General features: G+C 31.9%; 1 protein-coding gene across 1 annotated transcript in view; it reads right to left on the bottom strand.

Annotated features, from left to right (window-relative positions):
• LOC134692154 (kinesin-like protein unc-104) overlaps window positions 1–19834 on the bottom strand; it is a 107395-nt gene that overhangs the window by 71278 nt on the left and 16283 nt on the right. The window contains exons 4-6 of the mRNA XM_063552593.1: window positions 15755–15837; window positions 13308–13487; window positions 11546–11614 (exon numbers count right to left, since the gene is read on the bottom strand). Coding sequence (XP_063408663.1) covers window positions 11546–11614; window positions 13308–13487; window positions 15755–15837 — 332 coding nt within the window. The remainder of the gene's footprint in view (window positions 1–11545; window positions 11615–13307; window positions 13488–15754; window positions 15838–19834) is intronic.

Here is a 19834-nt window from a genome sequence, read left to right as displayed (position 1 = left end):
GTGTAAAGCTTCAGATACAAGAGGCAGACAATAAAAGAATCTCTGTATAATCACTTTTTACAGTTGCATCAGTAACCATGGTAACTGATGGTAATCAAATCAAAAATAACAGAAACACACCTCAATTGATAGTTGTAACCAAAAAAAAACTTTTTAAGGTGGTACCTAACACTACAGGGAGATAACTCTGTAAAGTCAGCTGAACGTTTTAATTACATTGTGTTGTAAAATGAATATAAAGCTTCTCAATGATCAAAATTGGTGTTTGTGGAACTGCTATATAACCAGTGTAATTTTTCTGACAAAACAGTTGGTTCAAAATTTTTGAAATTTTTATATTTTTGTTCAAGGGTGAAAGTAAATACTTTGACAAAAATTTATGAAAATTAAACGAGCCAAATTAATTTTAGTGAAAGTGTTGGGTACCACCTTAAATCAATCCAAATCTGGAAAAAAGCATCATTTTGATGCTTCAGGAAATTGCTTGGCTAAAAAAACTTTTTACAGCTTTTCGTTTAAAAAAAAACAAACTAACTACACATCTCAAATATAGAATCTTTAATTCAATTTGAAGATAAGATGGATATTTCTTCTGCTGATTTTTAAATATGCACCAGGGAATAATTGTCAAAATCAATTTGTATAATAAGCAGAACTATACAAATAACAACCAAACAGGGTACAATCCTTCAATTTAGTCATCTTCTGAATAAATGTTATATGGTGTAATAGCGTAATGGTGTTATTATGTATTATTATACTTCACGTTAAAATGCCATATTTTGATTGGCTAAGACGAGGGTGTCAATTTACTCTATCACATGGCTGAGCGGGTGACAATTTTTATTAATGTTACCCTCTCGTCTAGACCAATCAGAAATCGATAATTCAAAGAACAATGAATTGAATTTACATCAAGGAATTAAATACAATGCTTAAGTTCTTCGTTTTGGCTCAGATTTTATTATCGACTGTTAAAATAAATAAAATAAAACAACTTGCTTGACTTTTGTTGTTTTTTTCTAATGCCCATAACGTTGTTATGAACGTGACGTCATAGAAAATACTTTTAAAATAAAAGTAATCTGTAAAAGCCAATAATGATAGGACATTCAGTATAATAAATTAAATAACACATAGCTGAGAGGGTGATAGAGCAGATTGGAACCCCTCGAAAAGGCATTGTCAACCTTGGCTTCGCCACGGTTGACAATGTTTTCTCGGGGTACCAATCTGCTATATCACCCTCTCAGCTATGTGTTATTTATATAATGGTGTAATGGTGTAGTCTTGAATGGTGTAAAAGTGTATGGTGAAAAGTTTGAAAATGAATGGTGTATAGTGTTATGGTGTAATGGTGTTATGGTGCATGGTGTAAAGGTATTATGGTGAAAGGTGTAAGGATGAAAAATGAATAGTGTAATTGTGAATGTATGGTAATATGGTGTTTTGGTGAATGGTGTAACGGTGTATTGTTGTAGGGTGTAATGGTGTATGGTGTAATGACTGATAGTGTATGGAGTAATGACTGATAGTGTATGGAGTAATGACTGATAGTGTATGGTGTAATGTTGTATAGTGCATAGGTGTATTACCGTATAGCGGGTTATTTTCGCGGGTGTAAAATTTCGCGATTTTCATTGAACAAGGTATACGAAATATTTTAGCGGTTATTATTTTGGCGGATGAAAACTTTTATTAATACCTTTGCATGTACACCTTTAATTTGGCGGAATTTATTTTAGCGATTTTCTTCTATCCGCGAAAATAAGCGAAAATTTACACCCTGCGAAAATAACCCGCTATACGGTATTTGAATTGTGATGGTATAATGGTGTAAAATGTGATTGTCTTTTAAGATCAAAACACACATGAAAGATTCTAGTTCATATGATGAAATTGAGCTGAGTATATCTAAGCTTTTTATACTTGATAGAAGTTTTAGTTATTTGAGTGTCCCTTTCGTATCTTTCTCCATTCTCCAATAAAAAAGTACAAAATTTTACATATAACTTTACATAAACAAACATTAACACTATAAGTCTTTTCTATTCCCTACAGAACATTTACAATAACAAGACAAAATGACGTTTTTAGCAAAAGTCAGAATCAATATTATGCCAGCGAAATAGCTACTTTATTTGATATACGATATAGGGAAAAGGGAAAAACTGATTAAGAAAATTCCTATTAAAATCAAGCAGATAAATAGAAAATCAATGATCCTTAATTGATCTTATGACTGATATTTGAACACTCTGGCATTTTATGTTCGCGGAGTAATTATGATATCTTAAAATGTTAATAAAGCCACAAAATTTTGAGACATTAAATCCTAGATATTTAGGCTGGTTTCCTTAATATAAGATTTATGGTTTAGTAATGACCTCCCACACAAGTTCTGACAAATGAATTAAATGATCCAGTGATATTTAGCATTAAATATCAAACACTTGCATAGGCTTCTTTCCTATATAAAAATTCAGTGTAATTTATATTTATTATCTTTAAAGGCCAAATAAATAGATATAAGAAGATGTGGTATGAATGCCAATAAGACAACTATCCATCCAAGTCACAATTTGTAAAAGTAAACTATTATGGGTTAAAGAACAGTCTTAACAAAGAGCCTTAAAACAGCAAGCTACATGTATAAAGGGCCCACAAATGACAGGTGAAAAACCAATAAAACAGGAAAACCAACGGTCTAAATAATACAGTTTTGGTTAAGCAAGCTACAGTCCAAAATATTTACCAATACAAAACATGTAGAATATAAATAAAATCATTTTACAATGTACCTACATGTGCCTAACCTATCCTAATTTGTCTTCTAGAAAGATCATATCATAGCTATATATAGGGAACATGTACATGTGTACTAAGTTTCCATGTGTACTAAGTTTCCATGTGTACTAAGTTTCAAGTTAATTGGACTTAAACTTCATCAAAAACTACCTTGACTTGAAGTGGGACAGACAGATGGACGAACTAATATACAAACAGACGAACAGGCTGAAAACTATATTACCCCTAAGTTGGACATAAAAATTATGACACCACAATGACAGCAATTATGTTCAACTTTCATGTTATCTATAGTACATGTGGCTTAGAAGTTTTAACATAGAAAATGTACTAGAAAACCCCTGTCTTTTGTACCAATTAAAAAGCCTATATTCTCATGAATAATTTAATCCTTCATGTTTTCAAAGGAGTAAAAAATCTCAGTATTAAGTGATATTGTGCTTGCAGTGAAGCAAATTTTTCTTTTCTCAGATGGGTGCGGAGAAAATCAACATTATTCTATCGAATATACCGATAAATGTCAACGATTATTAAATTAACTGCACGCCATGCAGAGATAATTCTAAAACCCTTATGCAAAATTTAAAACATTCAGCAAACTACAGAACTCTATTGATTTCATGAGCTATCTTTTTATATCATTTAAAAAAAAAGGCATCTCCGTTCAGAAGTAATGCTTTATAATTTACCTTGACAAAAAAAACGGAATTAGGGATAATCTTACATGAAGATGTTAAAAATTTCAACTCAAAATCAAAATCTAGTGATTAATCATAAATATAAAAAAACATGAAATATTATTAAGGAAGCAGAATATTGAATATTTCAGTATTTTGGTTAACCAAAGCATAAACATTCTTTTAAATTTGGAATAGAGTGAAACATCCATTACAATCAATACTGAAAAGTCATTCATCTTTTGGTCAACCAAAAACTATTGAGATGGTTTAAGAAGCAGAGTTCTTGAAAAGTTTTTAGTATTTTGCAATAGTAATAATAGTGAGACCACTTTATTTTCCTCAAGTACCAAAGGGGAAAAAGATTTAAAGGACTATGAAGAAAAGTACAAAAACAAAGTCTATGGAAATTTTACATGTGAAAATTGGAAGCATTTATGAAAGATTAACTTAAAACTAAAAATATCAATCAAAATATAACTTTCAGATCACACCTAACGTTGAATATTAAATGAGTTTGCACATGTTATGTTCATAAATGCTAGACAGATTTAAATTTATCACACCTTTTTCTATGAATTGTAGGAAGTTTTCAATTGATCACACCTCTGTCTATGAATACTAGACAGAATTAACTTGATCACACCTATGTCTATGAAATCGAATACTAGGCAGATTTTGCTTGATCACACCTGTCTGGTTCAATGAATACTGGACAGATTTAACTTGATCACACCTTTGTCTATGAATACTGGGCAGACTTAACTTGCTAAGACACACTTATATCTAACTTGCTAAGACACACTTATATCTGACTTGCTAAGACACACTTATATCTGACTTGATAAGACACACTTATATCTAACTTGCTAAGACACACTTATATCTATAGATACTGAGGCAGACTTAACTTGCTAAGACACACTTATATCTATGGATACTGAGGCAGATTTAACTTGCTAAGACACACTTATATCTATGGATAGTGAGGCAGATTTAACTTGCTAAGACACACTTATATCTAACTTGCTAAGACACACTTATATCTAACTTGCTAAGACACACTTATATCTATGGATAGTGAGGCAGATTTAACTTGCTAAGACACACTTATATCTATGGATACTAAGGCAGATTTAACTTGATCTGTGGTTATGGATACTAAATCTTGATAACATCTTTGAAGACTAGCTGATCTAAATTCAAACAAGTAACTATCATTAAGTAATATCTGTTCTAAATCAATACAAGTCGTTTAAAAAAATCAATATTGAAATTTTTTTTTAAGGATTAAACATTTCTTCCAATTAAGTACTCACAAAGCCACAAAAAATTACTACAATAAATATATACCAAGTAACGTAAAGAGTAAAGGGCATGTAATTATGTCTTGATTAAAACTAGAAACATTTGCTCGTGTAAAAATAACCTCCCATGTTATAAATTGTTAAATAAGTTTCCACTTGTCAAGTCTTTCACTTCGTCAAAGGAACTGCGGGGTCTATCAAATAATACAGTATCGATTTTTCCCATGCTGTCTTTGAAAGATAAATTGATGTTAGCCTTTCTATGATGAAAGTATTGTCGTCATTTGTGTAAGACCCGTGCTAACAAATTTCTTGATTTACAACGGTTTCTCGATTGATTAATTTAACTCTCTGGTTAGGGAATTAAAAAATGTGATGTAACGGAACGTGTTTCAATTTACGTAAATAAAATTAAATGAAATCTGCCACAGATCATTACCCCCTCCTACATGACTATTAAACCTTTTCTATGAAATCTAAAGCCAATAATCTAGATATATTGCTATAAAATATGTTTTTGAAAATTCAAATTAGACAAACCATCTATTATATAGTCTGTATATGTGGGTTTTTTTTCATGTTTATACACAATTTGGTATAACCCATGAGGGTAGAAATGATGTTTAAAGTCAGGCGTCAAACAGTCATTTTCAGCTACCATTAGCTTCAAATAGGTCAAAATTTTACTGTGATTTGTCAAAATATCCTTATAGACTATAGTGATACGTCAGATGTCTCAAATAATTATCGTTACCATTATTGGAAAAATTTAATGTGTTTCGTCAAAATCTGTCATTTTTTATTGTTTAAAAGAGAGTGCACCAAAAAGGTACTATTAACATCATTGGGCAAGAATTTTTGTCAATATTCCTCATGAAAGTACCCCCATTACTACCCTCGTCTATGTGACACTGTTTTAACAATTCACCAATTTACAAAATTAAGACTTATTGTATTTGAATTTATTGGATCTCCATTTTAAATGAATACATGCATATAAACTGCTGCTATCAACTTGTATGCCACAGAGATAGAAAATAAGATTTTTTTATATTTACTGAAAACAAGATAATGAGGTTCAACATAATACCAAAGTCACAGTTTATTTACAAGATAAAATGGGATTAATGCACCAGATACAAAACTAACAAAAAGTTGTTAGAACAAAAACATGCATGAACAAACAATTAAATGGGAAATATGCAAAAAGATCAATATCTCAAAATGCATTCTTTCTGCAAATAATATTGCACTTTACGACAATATCAACAAACATCAAAAGGAATTGGAAAAATCAATTTTGCACATAATAAAAACTAGCCAAAATTTGTTTAAATAAGAACATGAACTGACAATTAAATGGGAAACATGCAAAAAGATCAATATCTTTAAAATTCACATTTGTAAATTGTTTGCTTTCTCCTAAATAATATTGCACTCTACAACAACATCAATTGGAGTTAGAAAATCATTGTTGTTTTAGAAATCCAAGCAATAAACACAATATGTACAGCTTTCTTGTCATTTATAAGCAGTTTCCATCCCATTTACCCATAAACTTGCACAGAAGTCAAATGATTTTCCTACCACTGGTCAATCTTCACTTATTTTATGAGGAGCTTAAATCATAGGCCAAGACACCTGAGCCTATGACTGATTTTAATACCTGAGTAATAATAGCCTTAATGTAAAATTCAAACTGAGCTGACCAGCTGGTGAAAAAAATGGTTAACATCTGTATGAAGTGGGGTTGGGTGTACAGCCACTGACTTGGAAATTCATATTCAAACTCATGAATATTCAGAACTATTTATAAATAAATAATTGATTAATGATTGCATAATGTCCTGCAGCAAATACTACATACAAAATAAGGACAATAACATGGCAATATTTATAAATATACACTATTTCATACTTGACTGAAATGTTGATCTTGACTTTTTATGTATTAAGTTCACAAGGTTATTTATCATAGATCTGCAATAAGACATTTCACCCTATACCTGGATACATTATCAATCAACTTGCAATCTTTTACAAAATACCTCATGCATGGCAGAGAAGCAGCAAATATCAATTTTAAAATCTTTCGTTTGACCCAGCCTTGGTTCTACCCAAGACCTTCCAGATACACTACTTTAATAAAACATCCAACTGAACAGCAGAACACAAATTAAGTGTTGAGCATTTCCTTGCTGGGTCACGAAGAGCTATTTTTGGACATAAAACATCAGTTAAATGTAATAACTATGATAATCATAGTCATTCAAATCACAGAAAGGAAGCTCTGATAGATTACAGGAAAAGATCCATAAACTTATGTCCATTATTGGCATTTGATATGAATTAACACTTTATGGAGTCTATTTAACAACTTCGTCAAATCATGATCTCATGATGGGTTTTAAAATGGACAGAAAATAATAAATTAGGCCGTTAGTTTTCTTGTTTGTATTGTTTTACATTGTCATCTAGCCGCCTGTTATAGCTGACTATGCAGTATGGGCTTTGCTCATTGTTGAAGGCCGAACCGTAACCTATAGTTGTTATTTTTGTGTCATTTGGTCTCCTTTAGAGAGTTGTCTCATTGGCAATCATACCACATCGTCTTTTTTTATAAAAAGAATAAAATTCAAAAAATTTAAATCTCTTCTTTTTGCTGCTAATTGAAGAAAAACCTCAATATATTTTATTTTTAACTAACAAAAAAAATCCTAGGGTTGGAACCCCCCTTTATTTTGGAAGATCAATGCATTTGAATGGGAACATATAGTTGGAACCTCCTATTTTATCCTGGGTTGGGAACCCCCCTTTTTTTAAAAAGTTCAATTGATGTATACCTAAAATCTCATTTTTTAATACCTATACTTGAAAAGATTGGTAAAAGTTAACAAGATCGCAATCCAATTACAAAAGTCTAGCAGAAAAGGCTATCTAGCGCATTCTAGCGGTCACTGTTTTGTCCTTATACAATGTACCTTAAATTTCATTTTTTCATACCTATACTTGAAAAGATTGGTAAAAGTTAACAAGATAGCAATCCAATTACAAAAGTCTAGCAGAAAAGGCTATCTAGCGGTCACTGTTTTGGCCTTATACCTTAAATTTCATTTTTTCATACCTATACTTGAAAAGATTGGTAAAAGTTAACAAGATAGCAATCCAATTACAAAAGTCTAGCAGAAAAGGCTATCTAGCGGTCACTGTTTTGTCCTTATACCTTAAATTTCATTTTTTCATACCTATACTTGAAAAGATTGGTAAAAGTTAACAAGATAGCAATCCAATTACAAAAGTCTAGCAGAAAAGGCTATCTAGCGGTCACTGTTTTGTCCTTATACCTTAAATTTCATTTTTTCATACCTATACTTGAAAAGATTGGTAAAAGTTAACAAGATAGCAATCCAATTACAAAAGTCTAGCAGAAAAGGCTATCTAGCGGTCACTGTTTTGTCCTTATACCTTAAATCTCATTTTTTCATACCTATACTTGAAATGATTGATAAAAGTTAACAATATCATGAATATAGCAATCCAATTACAAAAGTCTAGCAAAAAAGGCCATCTAGCGGTCACTGTTTTGGCCTTCAAAGAGATATAAATATCAAACTTCAAAAGAAGCTTACAACTGACAGTTGTTTACTTGAAACATTTAACTCAATCAAAAATCTAAATATCATATGGCTTTGTTGCAACCTTCAAGTGTTATGACAGCGAACATTTTTCTCCGTTTGACTTCATCTCATATTCTCCTAAAGCCATAAAGCCTCAATTACATCAAATTATTTTGTGGTGAAGAAATTGATTTTATGTCTATTTTTGTATCAGTTTACCGGTGAAATTACTTGGAAATCGTCGGTTACATGTCACTTCTACAAAATATCCCTAGACATTATTCTTCCTTCATTATAGAGTGGACTATATGTAATAAATCATCTTACAGAAGAAAACACTTATTATTATCTAAAGTGTACAAATTTTTGTGGGATTTATATAGGTAAACCCCGAATCTAAATGTTAAAAAAGTAATTTAACAAACAGTTAAAATTGACCCTGTGATTTTGATGTTTTTTTAATTAGGCCAAATAATACTACAAATTTCACATATAGATATAATATTACTATTAAAACAAAATAACTTCAATTGGCACATCATATTAAAATTCAACTAAGTATTGACTCTTTAATTTTGCATTATTTGAGTTGTAACGTCAGTTTAGGTCAAATTTACAATAATTCTTAACAGTTTTAAGCATAATTTACTTTGGCCGTCTCTCAAGATCCACAATGGTTTTTTTTTTGTCTAGGGATTCAATATCATCATTGGCATCTCTTGGTTGGAGAATATTTTGGATCCTAGGTTGTGGCCAATGGTTTCTTTAAGCATTTGGGCCAATAAATGCACACAAAATCATCATATTTTGACAATATATCCAAATTGTATCGACTTTGATGCCAAACAAGTACATTTAAAGAAGAGATAAATTTCAACAAAGAAGTAGGTTTTTGAAATAGACCCATTTCAGAACCAAATTAGGGGCAATTGAAATTTTATGATTAAGTTGAAATTCAAGGCAATATTTGGCCTAAAGTGAACCTTGTCTTTTACGTAATACAATTTCATCAACACTATTATATATGCATGTCACACGCAATAATCTAGAGAGATCTATTAACAAACCAGACAAAATCAACGATTTCTTTTCACTTACTACCAAATCAAATCTTTCACACCAAAAGTGCTTTACCCAGACCAAACTCTATTTGCATACAATATTTCCTATGTCTGGACAAAGTAATGTTATGAACAAAACACTATTGGGGTTTCTTGATTTATCTTAGAGTTAATCAGAGGAAATGAATGCCTACAGACAGAAATAGTATTTTTATTAAGTTACAACAGAAGCCATTTATCTGTGAACTTATTTTCTAAAAAGTGGTGAATTGCATTTAGATTGAGACAGAACCTGCTGAAAAAATAAATACATAATACTTAATAAACTGTTGACACAGAGCTATGTCTCGCCTTTATAATATTTTGATAGTATAGTTCAAATGTTGCAATTGAAATGGCAATACTTTAATATGTAAACTATGCACAACAATCATCTAATGACTGAAGTTGCAGGACCAAATAACCTAAATCAAAATGAGAAAAAGCCAATGCTGATATCATTGCATACAAAAAACAATTGATTTATCATATTCTGGTTCTCTTGAAACTGACCTAAACACATATCTTAATGTAAACTATTCAAAGTCAATGAACCCTGATGAGGGGGCAGGGTCAAATAATTTAATGGGAGTCATTTGCTCTGAACTGCTTTTTTTTATTCAAAAGATTTTTTTACAACAGATTTGCATCTCAAATTGTCACTCCATGAAAAAGGAAAGGACAACTAGGTTCTTGTCATCACAAGTATTACCATATTCAGTCATGTATACTAGTACACAATTATGTATAGCACACACCCTCTTTTCATCTGCATTCCTTGTACCAGCTTATTTTCGGTAAATGAGTGTGGACTATACACGACCAACTACGGTAATGTACATCTAAAACTACTTTCTACAAATTACTTGCACTTGAAAAACTTCATTTACTGTGGTAAAGATATAATAATATCAGAATCAGAAAAATAAACATAAGAACATACAGTAATTATTAGAACTACACAAATATAAAGGCACTCTGTCTCAAGTTAATACATTAATAGATATGATGACTGGTTCGTATCAATAACTAACTCCTACACTTTCATTGTCTACAATTATACATCCTTAGGGCTTGTCTAGCCAAAGCTAAAGAGGACTGAGGGCACTTAATATTATTTATTCCCTAGTCATTGGCATTAAATCACCTTTAGGAAAGTAAATACTAAGACTTCTCATTCAATTTTCATGAATAGTGGGAACCTTAAAACCCCATCCCACATGTTTTTCTTGAAAACACTAATTTGTCTTAACACTGCCTGCTCTTGTTAAAGGATCATATATGTTTTTTGACAAATTTGTTCAGTTGAAAACAAAATTTCACCAATAATAATACTCCTTATTTGTGGGGGGAAAGTATATTTCAATTTTTGCAGAGCAACACAATTTCAAAGCTCTATTAGTCATGCTGCTGTGTGAACTTGTAAGTAATTGGCTAATGTGTGAACTTGTAAGTAATTGGTTGCTGTGTGAGCTTGTAAGTAATTGGCTACTGTGTGAACTTGTAAGTAATTGGCTACTGTGTGAACTTGTAAGTAATTGGCTGCTGTGTGAACTTGTAAGTAATTGGCTGCTGTGTGAACTTGTAAGTAATTGGCTACTGTGTGAACTTGTAAGTAATTGGCTGCTGTGTGAACTTGTAAGTAATTGGCTGCTGTGTGAACTTGTAAGTAATATGCTGCTGTGTGAACTTCTAAGTAATATGCTGCTGTGTGAACTTCTAAGTAATATGCTACTGTGTGAGCTTATAAGTAATTGGCTACGATGTGAACTTCTAAGTAATATGCTACTGTGTGAACTTATAAGTAATTGGCTACGATGTGAACTTCTAAGTAATATGCTGCTGTGTGAACTTGTATGTAAATTGGCTGTTGTGTGAACTTGTAAGTAATTGGCTGCTGTGTGAACTTCTAAGTAATTGGCTGCTGTGTGAACTTGTGAGTAATTGTGAAAATACATTATTCAAAAGCTTGATGATACATATGTATGTAAGATACATAATAAATACAACAGATATATACAGCCATATATATTTACCTCTACAGAATAGTTCAGGTCTTTGTCCGACTTCACATCTTTTATTTTCATAAATAATTCTTCACATAGCTGTAAAATAAAAACCAATACATACTTTTTAATCTTTAAATCAAATATTATTATAAGATAGAATAAGCTTATGTGTTACACATTTGTTTTTCATTCATTTTTTACATAAATAAGGCCGTTAGTTTTCTCGTTTGAATTGTTTTACATTGTCTTATTGGGGCCTTTTATAGCTGACTATGCGGTATGGGCTTTTCTCATTGTTGAAGGCCGTACAGTGACCTATAGTTGTTAATGTTTGTGTCATTTTGGTCTTTTGTGGATAGTTGTCTCATTGGCAATCATACCACATCTTCTTTTTTATATGCTTACCATTCCAACACAAATGTTTATCATCAATTATGATTGATTGATTGGTGTTTAATTTCACTTTTAGCACTGTTATGGTATTTTTTCATGGCGGTCAGGTTTTTTATTGGTGGAGGAAGACATAGTACCTCAGTGAGGACCATGAACCTCCATAGGAAAACAAAACATGTGGAAACCCCCCTGTTTTAGTTACAAAGTGCCGTAACTCAAAAAGTTTTAATCTTATTTTCACCAAGTATACAGATCATTTGACCATCATAAGAAACAACTATGATAAGTTTCATGAAATTTGGATAAGTCGTTCTCAAGTTACGGTGCGACATGTTTACGCCAGACAGACAGACGGCAGACATTTGTATAACATAATACGTCCCATCAAAATTTGAGGGGCGTATAAAAATCCTCTTCAATTAAGATAAAAGTCACACACATCTGCAAACCATCAGATATGAGTGTGCCTTTTGTTGCAACTCATAAATATGCTGATTCATCAATAACTCTAAAGATCTAACTAAACTGAAACTTTATCTATTGTTAAAGACCATATGCTGATCTCTTCATGTATCATGTTAAATGTGGCATTAGGTTTCTGTTTGATACATCTTGTTAAGGTGGTACCCAACACCTTAACTAAAATTAATTTGGCTCGTTTAATTTTTTTTAAATTTTGACAAAGTATTTACTTAGACCCTTTGGCAAAATTATAAAAATTTCAGAAACTTTTAACCAACCGTTTAATCAGAAAAATTACACTGGTTATATATATATAGCTGTTTGACAAACACATATTTTGATCTTTGAGAAGCTTGATATTCCTTAACAATACAATGTCGTAAATGAATGTAAAACGTTCTGCTGATTTTACAGAGTTATCTCCCTGTAGTGTTAGGTACCATCTTAAATATCCAAATCATTAAAAGTGTTCTTTCTCAATTTCATCTTATTTAAGTCAGGTTGTTTTTTAATACTGGCTAAATTGCATAGAAAAGCATACACTGTACACAAAGGAGTAAGGCTATAAGGCCCTTATGTGGCCCAAATATTAATGAAAATTTAAAAGTTATCATACATAATCATAAATGTTTCCAAACTAGACCAAGGTACAGGGTATTGGGAAAATTAAAAACGGATATTTTTTTGGGTGTTTAGCCCTCTCTATTTCACCCAGATTCATTTTCAATATTTTGTAATATTACTGCTAATTTTGTGTTAGCCCTTTCTATTTCACAAAGATTTACTTTCTCAAGATTTTTTTTATTTTAGTGATTCACTTATATAAAAGAAAATCCATTGCCAAGTCTAACACATTTAAGTTTCTATATATATTCTACTCGCAAAAATAAGTTGTTTTACAGGTGTTTAATCTAAAAGAAAAATTAACAATTACCAGTGGAATAATTCCTTGTTGCCCAGACTCATTCTTGCCCATCATGGTATAACTTTTGCCTGAACCAGTTTGCCCGTAAGCAAATATACACACATTATATCCTTCAAATGCATGGTCTAACATTTCCAAGCCTATATCACTGTAAACTTTCTTTTGGTCTGCAAATTTCTTATCAGCTGGCTAAAGAAAAAAAAACAAATACATTTTGGATTAAAATCTTGTGTGTATTCTTTTCTTATACTCAGATTTTAATGTACATTTACAATTAGGTTTCATATAAAGTATAGACACTAAAATAATTAACTTGATGTCAATCAAATTTATCAATTTCATTTACTGTAACTGTGGATTCATTATTATTCATGGATACCAATGTTTCATGGATTTTGTTGGTATAGGTATATCATGAAATATAAATTTTCAACTAATGACAAAATTTCTTATTATAAGCTTGTATGCAGACTTCAGCAAAACCACAAACATCAGAGTTCTCAAAATCTTATTTTGCATGGTGTTCCTTAAAGAAAATATGCAGGTTCTCACTATCATTTATATTGCAAATTACCAAAACTGGGATGGTCCTCCCCCCAAAAAAAAGACAATTACCACCAAAGTTCAAATAAAGTAGATGTAAGCAATATGGGCAACAATACAGCCTTCAACAATGGGAAAATCCAATATAATATGTTCTGCTATAAAATGTCCAAACATGAATATCCCCCCCCCCCCCTATTTGGAGGCCCCCTTTCTCACGACATGTATACTTTTACTTACTGTTGCATGTGACCGGTATAAGTAATCAAAGTTACAGCTCTACACTTTGTTCCCCCCCCCTGGACATGAATTACCCCCTCCTTTTTTTTACATGTATACTTTTACTTACTGTTGTATGTGACCAGTATGAGTAATCAAAGTTAAAGCTCTTCACCTTGTTATCCCCCCCCCTGGACATGAATTACACCCCCCCTTTTTTACATGTATACTTTTACTTACCGATGTATGTGACCAGCATGAGTAATCAAAGTTAAAGCTCTTCACCTTGTTATCCACCCCCCTCCCTTGGACATGAATTACCCCCCTCCTTGTTTTTACATGTATACTTTTACTTACTGTTGTATGTGACCAGTAGGAGTAATCAAAGTAAAGCTCTTCACCTTGTTATCCCCCCACTGGACATGAATTACCCCCCTCCCCTTTTTTACATGTATACTTTTACTTACTGTTGTATGTGACCAGTATGAGTAATCAAAGTTAAAGCACTTTAATTACTTTGTTATCCTCCCCCCCCCTGGACATGAATTACCCCCCCTCCCTTTTTACATGTATACTTGTACTTACTGATGTATGTGACCAGTATGAGTAATCAAAGTTAAAGCACTTTAATTACTTTGTTATCCTCCCCCCTGGACATGAATTACCCCCCCCCCTTTTTTTACATGTATACTTGTACTTACTGTTGTATGTGACCAGTATGAGTAATCAAAGTTAAAGCACTTTAATTACTTTGTTATCCTCCCCCTCCCTGGACATGAATTACCCTCCCCCTTTTTTTTACATGTATACTTTTACTTACTGTTGTATGTGACCAGTATGAGTAATCAAAGTTAAAGCTTTTCACCTTGTTATCCCCCCTGGACATGAATTACCCCCCTCCCCCTTTTTTTTTTACATGTATACTTTTACTTACTGTTGTATGTGACCAGTTTGAGTAATCAAAGTTAAAGCACTTCACTTTGTTATCCCCCCTGGACATGAATTACCCCCCTTTTTATTACATGTATACTTTTACTTACTCTTGTATGTGACCAGTATGAGTAATCAAAGTTAAAGCTCTTCACCTTGTTATCCCCCATGACATGAATTACCCCCCTTTTTATTACATGTATACTTTTACTTACTGTTGTATGTGACCAGTATGAGTAATCAAAGTTAAAGCTTTTCACCTTGTTATCCCCCCTGGACATGAATTACCCCCCTTTTTATTACATTCAACTTTTACTTACTCTTGTATGTGACCAGTATGAGTAATCAAAGTTAAAGCTCTTCACCTTGTTATCCACCCTGGACATGAATTACCCCCCTTTTTATTACATGTATACTTTTACTTACTGTTGTATGTGACAAGTATGAGTAATCAAAGTTAAAGCTTTTCACCTTGTTATCCCCCCCTGGACATGAATTACCCCCCACCCCTGTTTTTACATGTATACATTTACTTACTGTTGTATGAGACCAGTATGAGTAATCAAAGTTAAAGCTTTTCACCTTGTTATCCCCCCCTGGACATAAATTACCCCCTCCCCCCCCCCCCTTTTTTTACATGTATAAATTTACTTACTGTTGTATGTGACCAGTATGAGTAATCAAAGTTAAAGCTCTTCACCTTGTTATCCTCCCCTGGACATAAATTAACCCCCCTCCTTTTTTACATGTATACATTTACTTACTGTTGTATGTGACCAGTATGAATAATCAAAGTTAAAGCTCTTCACTCTGTTATCCTTGGGTCCAGCCTTCAAATTGGTTATAGCTAAAACAAAAGAAAAGATAAGAAAATTATTTGCATAACTTAAGTACAGCTCTTTGTAAGAACCAGGCAGAGTGTGATACATGAAGGTTTCAGATTTTTATCTATAATTGGTCTAGTTGAAGCAATAAATGAAAAATGCGCAAAAAATAATTTTGAGTGGGAAAATATGAGTGGTTGCCATGGTAACGGACACTCTATTTTGTGGCTGTTTAGCATGGTAAAATCTTTCAAAAATCAGCTAAATCACCACAATTCAGAGCCTTATTATGAATCAAATCGTGCATTTTTCTTTAATTTTCATATGTAACATTGATAGAACTTAGTTTTAGCTTCATTTTAGTGAAGATTGCATGTCAATCAAATTTGTAATTTTTTTGTAAAATTTTGTGAAAAAATGCATTTTTCAACTTTTCTGAAAATGGGATTTTTGTTGAATTATCCCATTTTCTCTGGTGTTTTTCAGAAAAGTGCAAATGTGTACAGAATAGTTAGCACTGTAGTTATGAAGTTTGGACACTACTTTTCCAAATTTAATAGAAAAATGTGTGGGATTTTTTTTAGTTCTATCACCATAGCAACCGATTTTTTCCTTGGAAACGGAGTTTTCATTTGCAGAATATTGCAGTTTAAGAGCTTAAATGTCCTGAATTTTTCATAACTGATAAGAAAAATACATAAAAGCTAACGCAAACTTTAAACTACAATCGTTAAGTGTTGTTGACTTCAATAGTTACCACGAACAGACATATTATCCATAGCAACATCCACTAAAAAACTGCATAAATAGAAATTTATGTGAAAAAAATAGATAAATAAAGGGTTCAAATTGGAAAATGACTTCATTCTTTGCTTCACTCACAGTCTTGTCTGGGATTTTTTCTTCAGATTGTTCAATAAATGTAATATGTCATAAAACATTAGGGTTGAGGGGGGGGGCCTTGGAAAAAGGGGGGAGGGGGTAAGTTGATTTTTTCAAATGTTGCTTACAAGTAGATACTTGAAAAGATAATTGCGTTTCGTCGTCCGAAAAAAACATTGGTTTTCGCATTTTAACTTTATTGTAAGTTAATAGAAATCTATGAAATTTAAACACACGGTTATTTACCTCAAAAAGAAGGTTGGGATTGATTTTGAGAGTTTTGGTCCACGGAAACACATATTATCCTTAGCAACATCCACTCTGAAATTGCATCAATAGAAACTTATATAAAAAATACATAAATATAGGGTGTTTATTTTCAAATTGGAATATGATTGCTTTGCTTCACTTACAGTCTATTCTGTTTATTTCATAAGGTTCAACAAATGTAATATATAATGTAATATTATGGTTGGAAGGTTAGAAAAAGGGGGGGGGGGGGGGGGGTGGTAGGTTTATTTTTTAAATATATCATACATGTAGATTCTTGAAAAGATTATGTTTGATCCGAGAGCCTGATTATAAATAGAATCATTTTTTTTCAGAAATTCTAGATATCTAAGATCGATAATGTATAGCTTGGGTTTAGCTTCAGAGGTTAGTTAAGGTACATTGCAGTTCTCTTGCCATGTTTTTTTATTTTTTGTCAGATTTTCGGAAACCTCAGGTTTTATTCATTTGAATATCTTAATAAAATGGCATTGACCCCCATTTATCTTTTTATAAATCTTTTACATGTATAATGATAAGCAATCTGTTAAAGTTTTATAAAATTCAAATTATTTTTTGATAGTTTTGAGAATGTAAACTTGTCAATGATTTGCTAAAAAAAGTCAAAAGAGACTATTTTCCCGCCAAAATTTCAATGGCTAATATCTCGAAATCAAGCAAATTGATCTGTATATTTTTTTAAATCTTTTGATTCCTTTATTAATCCCCTATCGATATCCACTGATATTTCAATTGAAAGATCCAAAATAATGTCATACAATTGTGAAACTCCAAGTCAAATGGACAAATTTATCTTTCTGCTTTAAAATGAATTTTTAATAAGGAAACGTTTTTTTTTAATCTCAGAATATGATCAAGATTCTTTGATAGAAAGTCATTGAATTTTCATTTCGATATAATGAAGTATTTTTTTTGGAAACTTGGATAGCAACTTAAATAGAGAGAACATAATTTTATTAATAAAACATCTTCATTCTATATAGATTTCTTGCCAACCTACTTTACACAAACGAGAGCTTACTTTGGTAGTATATTTATATTCGGTTATAGCTATATTGGCAGGGTTGAATTTTGTGTTCCCGTATAACCGCAATTTACTCAATTTTCTTTGTAATGAATATATACTAGTAGTAACAAGGATATCGTTTCTGTGGGGCTTAGATAAAGAATTTTCTTATTGGCATTCATTCCACATTTTCTTATATTATTCTGCTCATTATTGAAGTCAATGATATGATCTAATTATTCAAGGATTTTACTTTACAATGACTACAATAGTGATACATTTTAATATATACAGCCTCTTCTATTAATAACAACTGTTCCCTTTGAATCTTAAATAAGAAATAAGATAAAAGAAAGGTTTGCAGTATTTCGCAAAGGTTTGCGTTGTAACTCAAACATTGGAAGTAAAATTTAAAAAAATGTGTGGCACTAATACGCTTCCGTAGATTTTTAGAAAGGTAGTGCATATGTTAGTTAGAATCAGTGCTCACCCATTACATTAATAATTGAAAAATCTAAATGTACAGCTGATAGAGTTGAGGATGAGTGTCTTTTTTCAATCGAATGCTCACTTCATAACAATTTGAGGGAGAAACTCTTTCAGCACATTTCTAGCACATCTCGATGTTAACACAAGAAAAATTGACTTTTATGGGGGATACTGATGATTGTACTGTTAAAAAATAGTTCTTTTGAATTATGTAGTACATGCATTGATACTGACTGTTATTTGAGAAATATAGTTTTTTTTTTTCTATTTTGTTTTGGCTCCAATTGTGACTGAGGCTTATGATGCTGTAAAGATAATTGTATCATATTATTATTGTTATAAAGTCTTTATGTTGTTCCAATCATTATACCGCCGCTTCAAAAAAAGTGGGGTATACTGTTTTGCCTCTGTCTGTCTGTCCGTCCTTCCAAACGTCCAGTTCATCCCTCCGTCCCATGAATATTTTCGTTGAATTTTTTGAACTACATTACAAGGATTCCTGAAAGGTTTATTGAAGTCGGCTATATCGTGTGATACGTTTTCAGATTCATCACTAAACCACTTCCTGTTTACCGAACACTTTTCACATAACAGCCAAGTTAAAAAAAAAGTAGTTTGCACCGTCACTGGTTGTTTATATGCTCTTTATAGACCCTTTAATTTGGAAAAATGAAATTTCTGTTCTGTTTTATTCTATATACAAATTTCGAATTGAGTATATAGAAAGTATTCGAACTACCTAAGCCTGATGTTATATATACAGAACTATTTCTTTAAAAACATGTTTTTATATCTAAACGTAATAATACAGACAAACATTTTTGTTTTATCCTGTTACCCTTATGCTTGACTTAATAAGCGTTGGACTTATGGATTGTCGGAGTATTGGGCTGTCGGACCAATAGATTTTCGGACTAATGGGTTGTCCGAGCAAAGGGATGTCGGACTAATGGGCTGTTGGACTAATGGACTGTCGGACCAATGGGCTGTCGGAATAATAGCATGTAACCTAAATTGGTCAGTTAACTAAAGAAATTTCTAAAAGTTACCATTTGATCTTAGAAGAACCTTTCTGGAGCCCTCATTTCGTCATACATACACTACTATATTTTTCGACTTTCATGTAGATTTTTTTTTGTTGTCAGATTTCCTCAAAATGCTTTGGTTTTTGAGTTATAAGCCAAAAACTGCATTTTACCTCTATGTTCTATTTTTAGCCGTGGCGGCCATCTTGGTTGGTTGACCGAGTCACGCCACATATTTTTTGAACTAAATACCCCAATGATGATTGTGGCCACATTTGGTTTGATTTGGCCCAGTAGTTTCAGAGGAGAAGATTTTTGTAAAAGCTA

This window comes from Mytilus trossulus, chromosome 12 (assembly GCF_036588685.1).
Source record: "Mytilus trossulus isolate FHL-02 chromosome 12, PNRI_Mtr1.1.1.hap1, whole genome shotgun sequence".
Classification (NCBI taxonomy): Eukaryota; Metazoa; Mollusca; class Bivalvia; order Mytilida; family Mytilidae; genus Mytilus; species Mytilus trossulus.
Note: the sequence above shows the minus strand (reverse complement) of the source record. Positions and strands in the feature narration are given on the sequence as shown.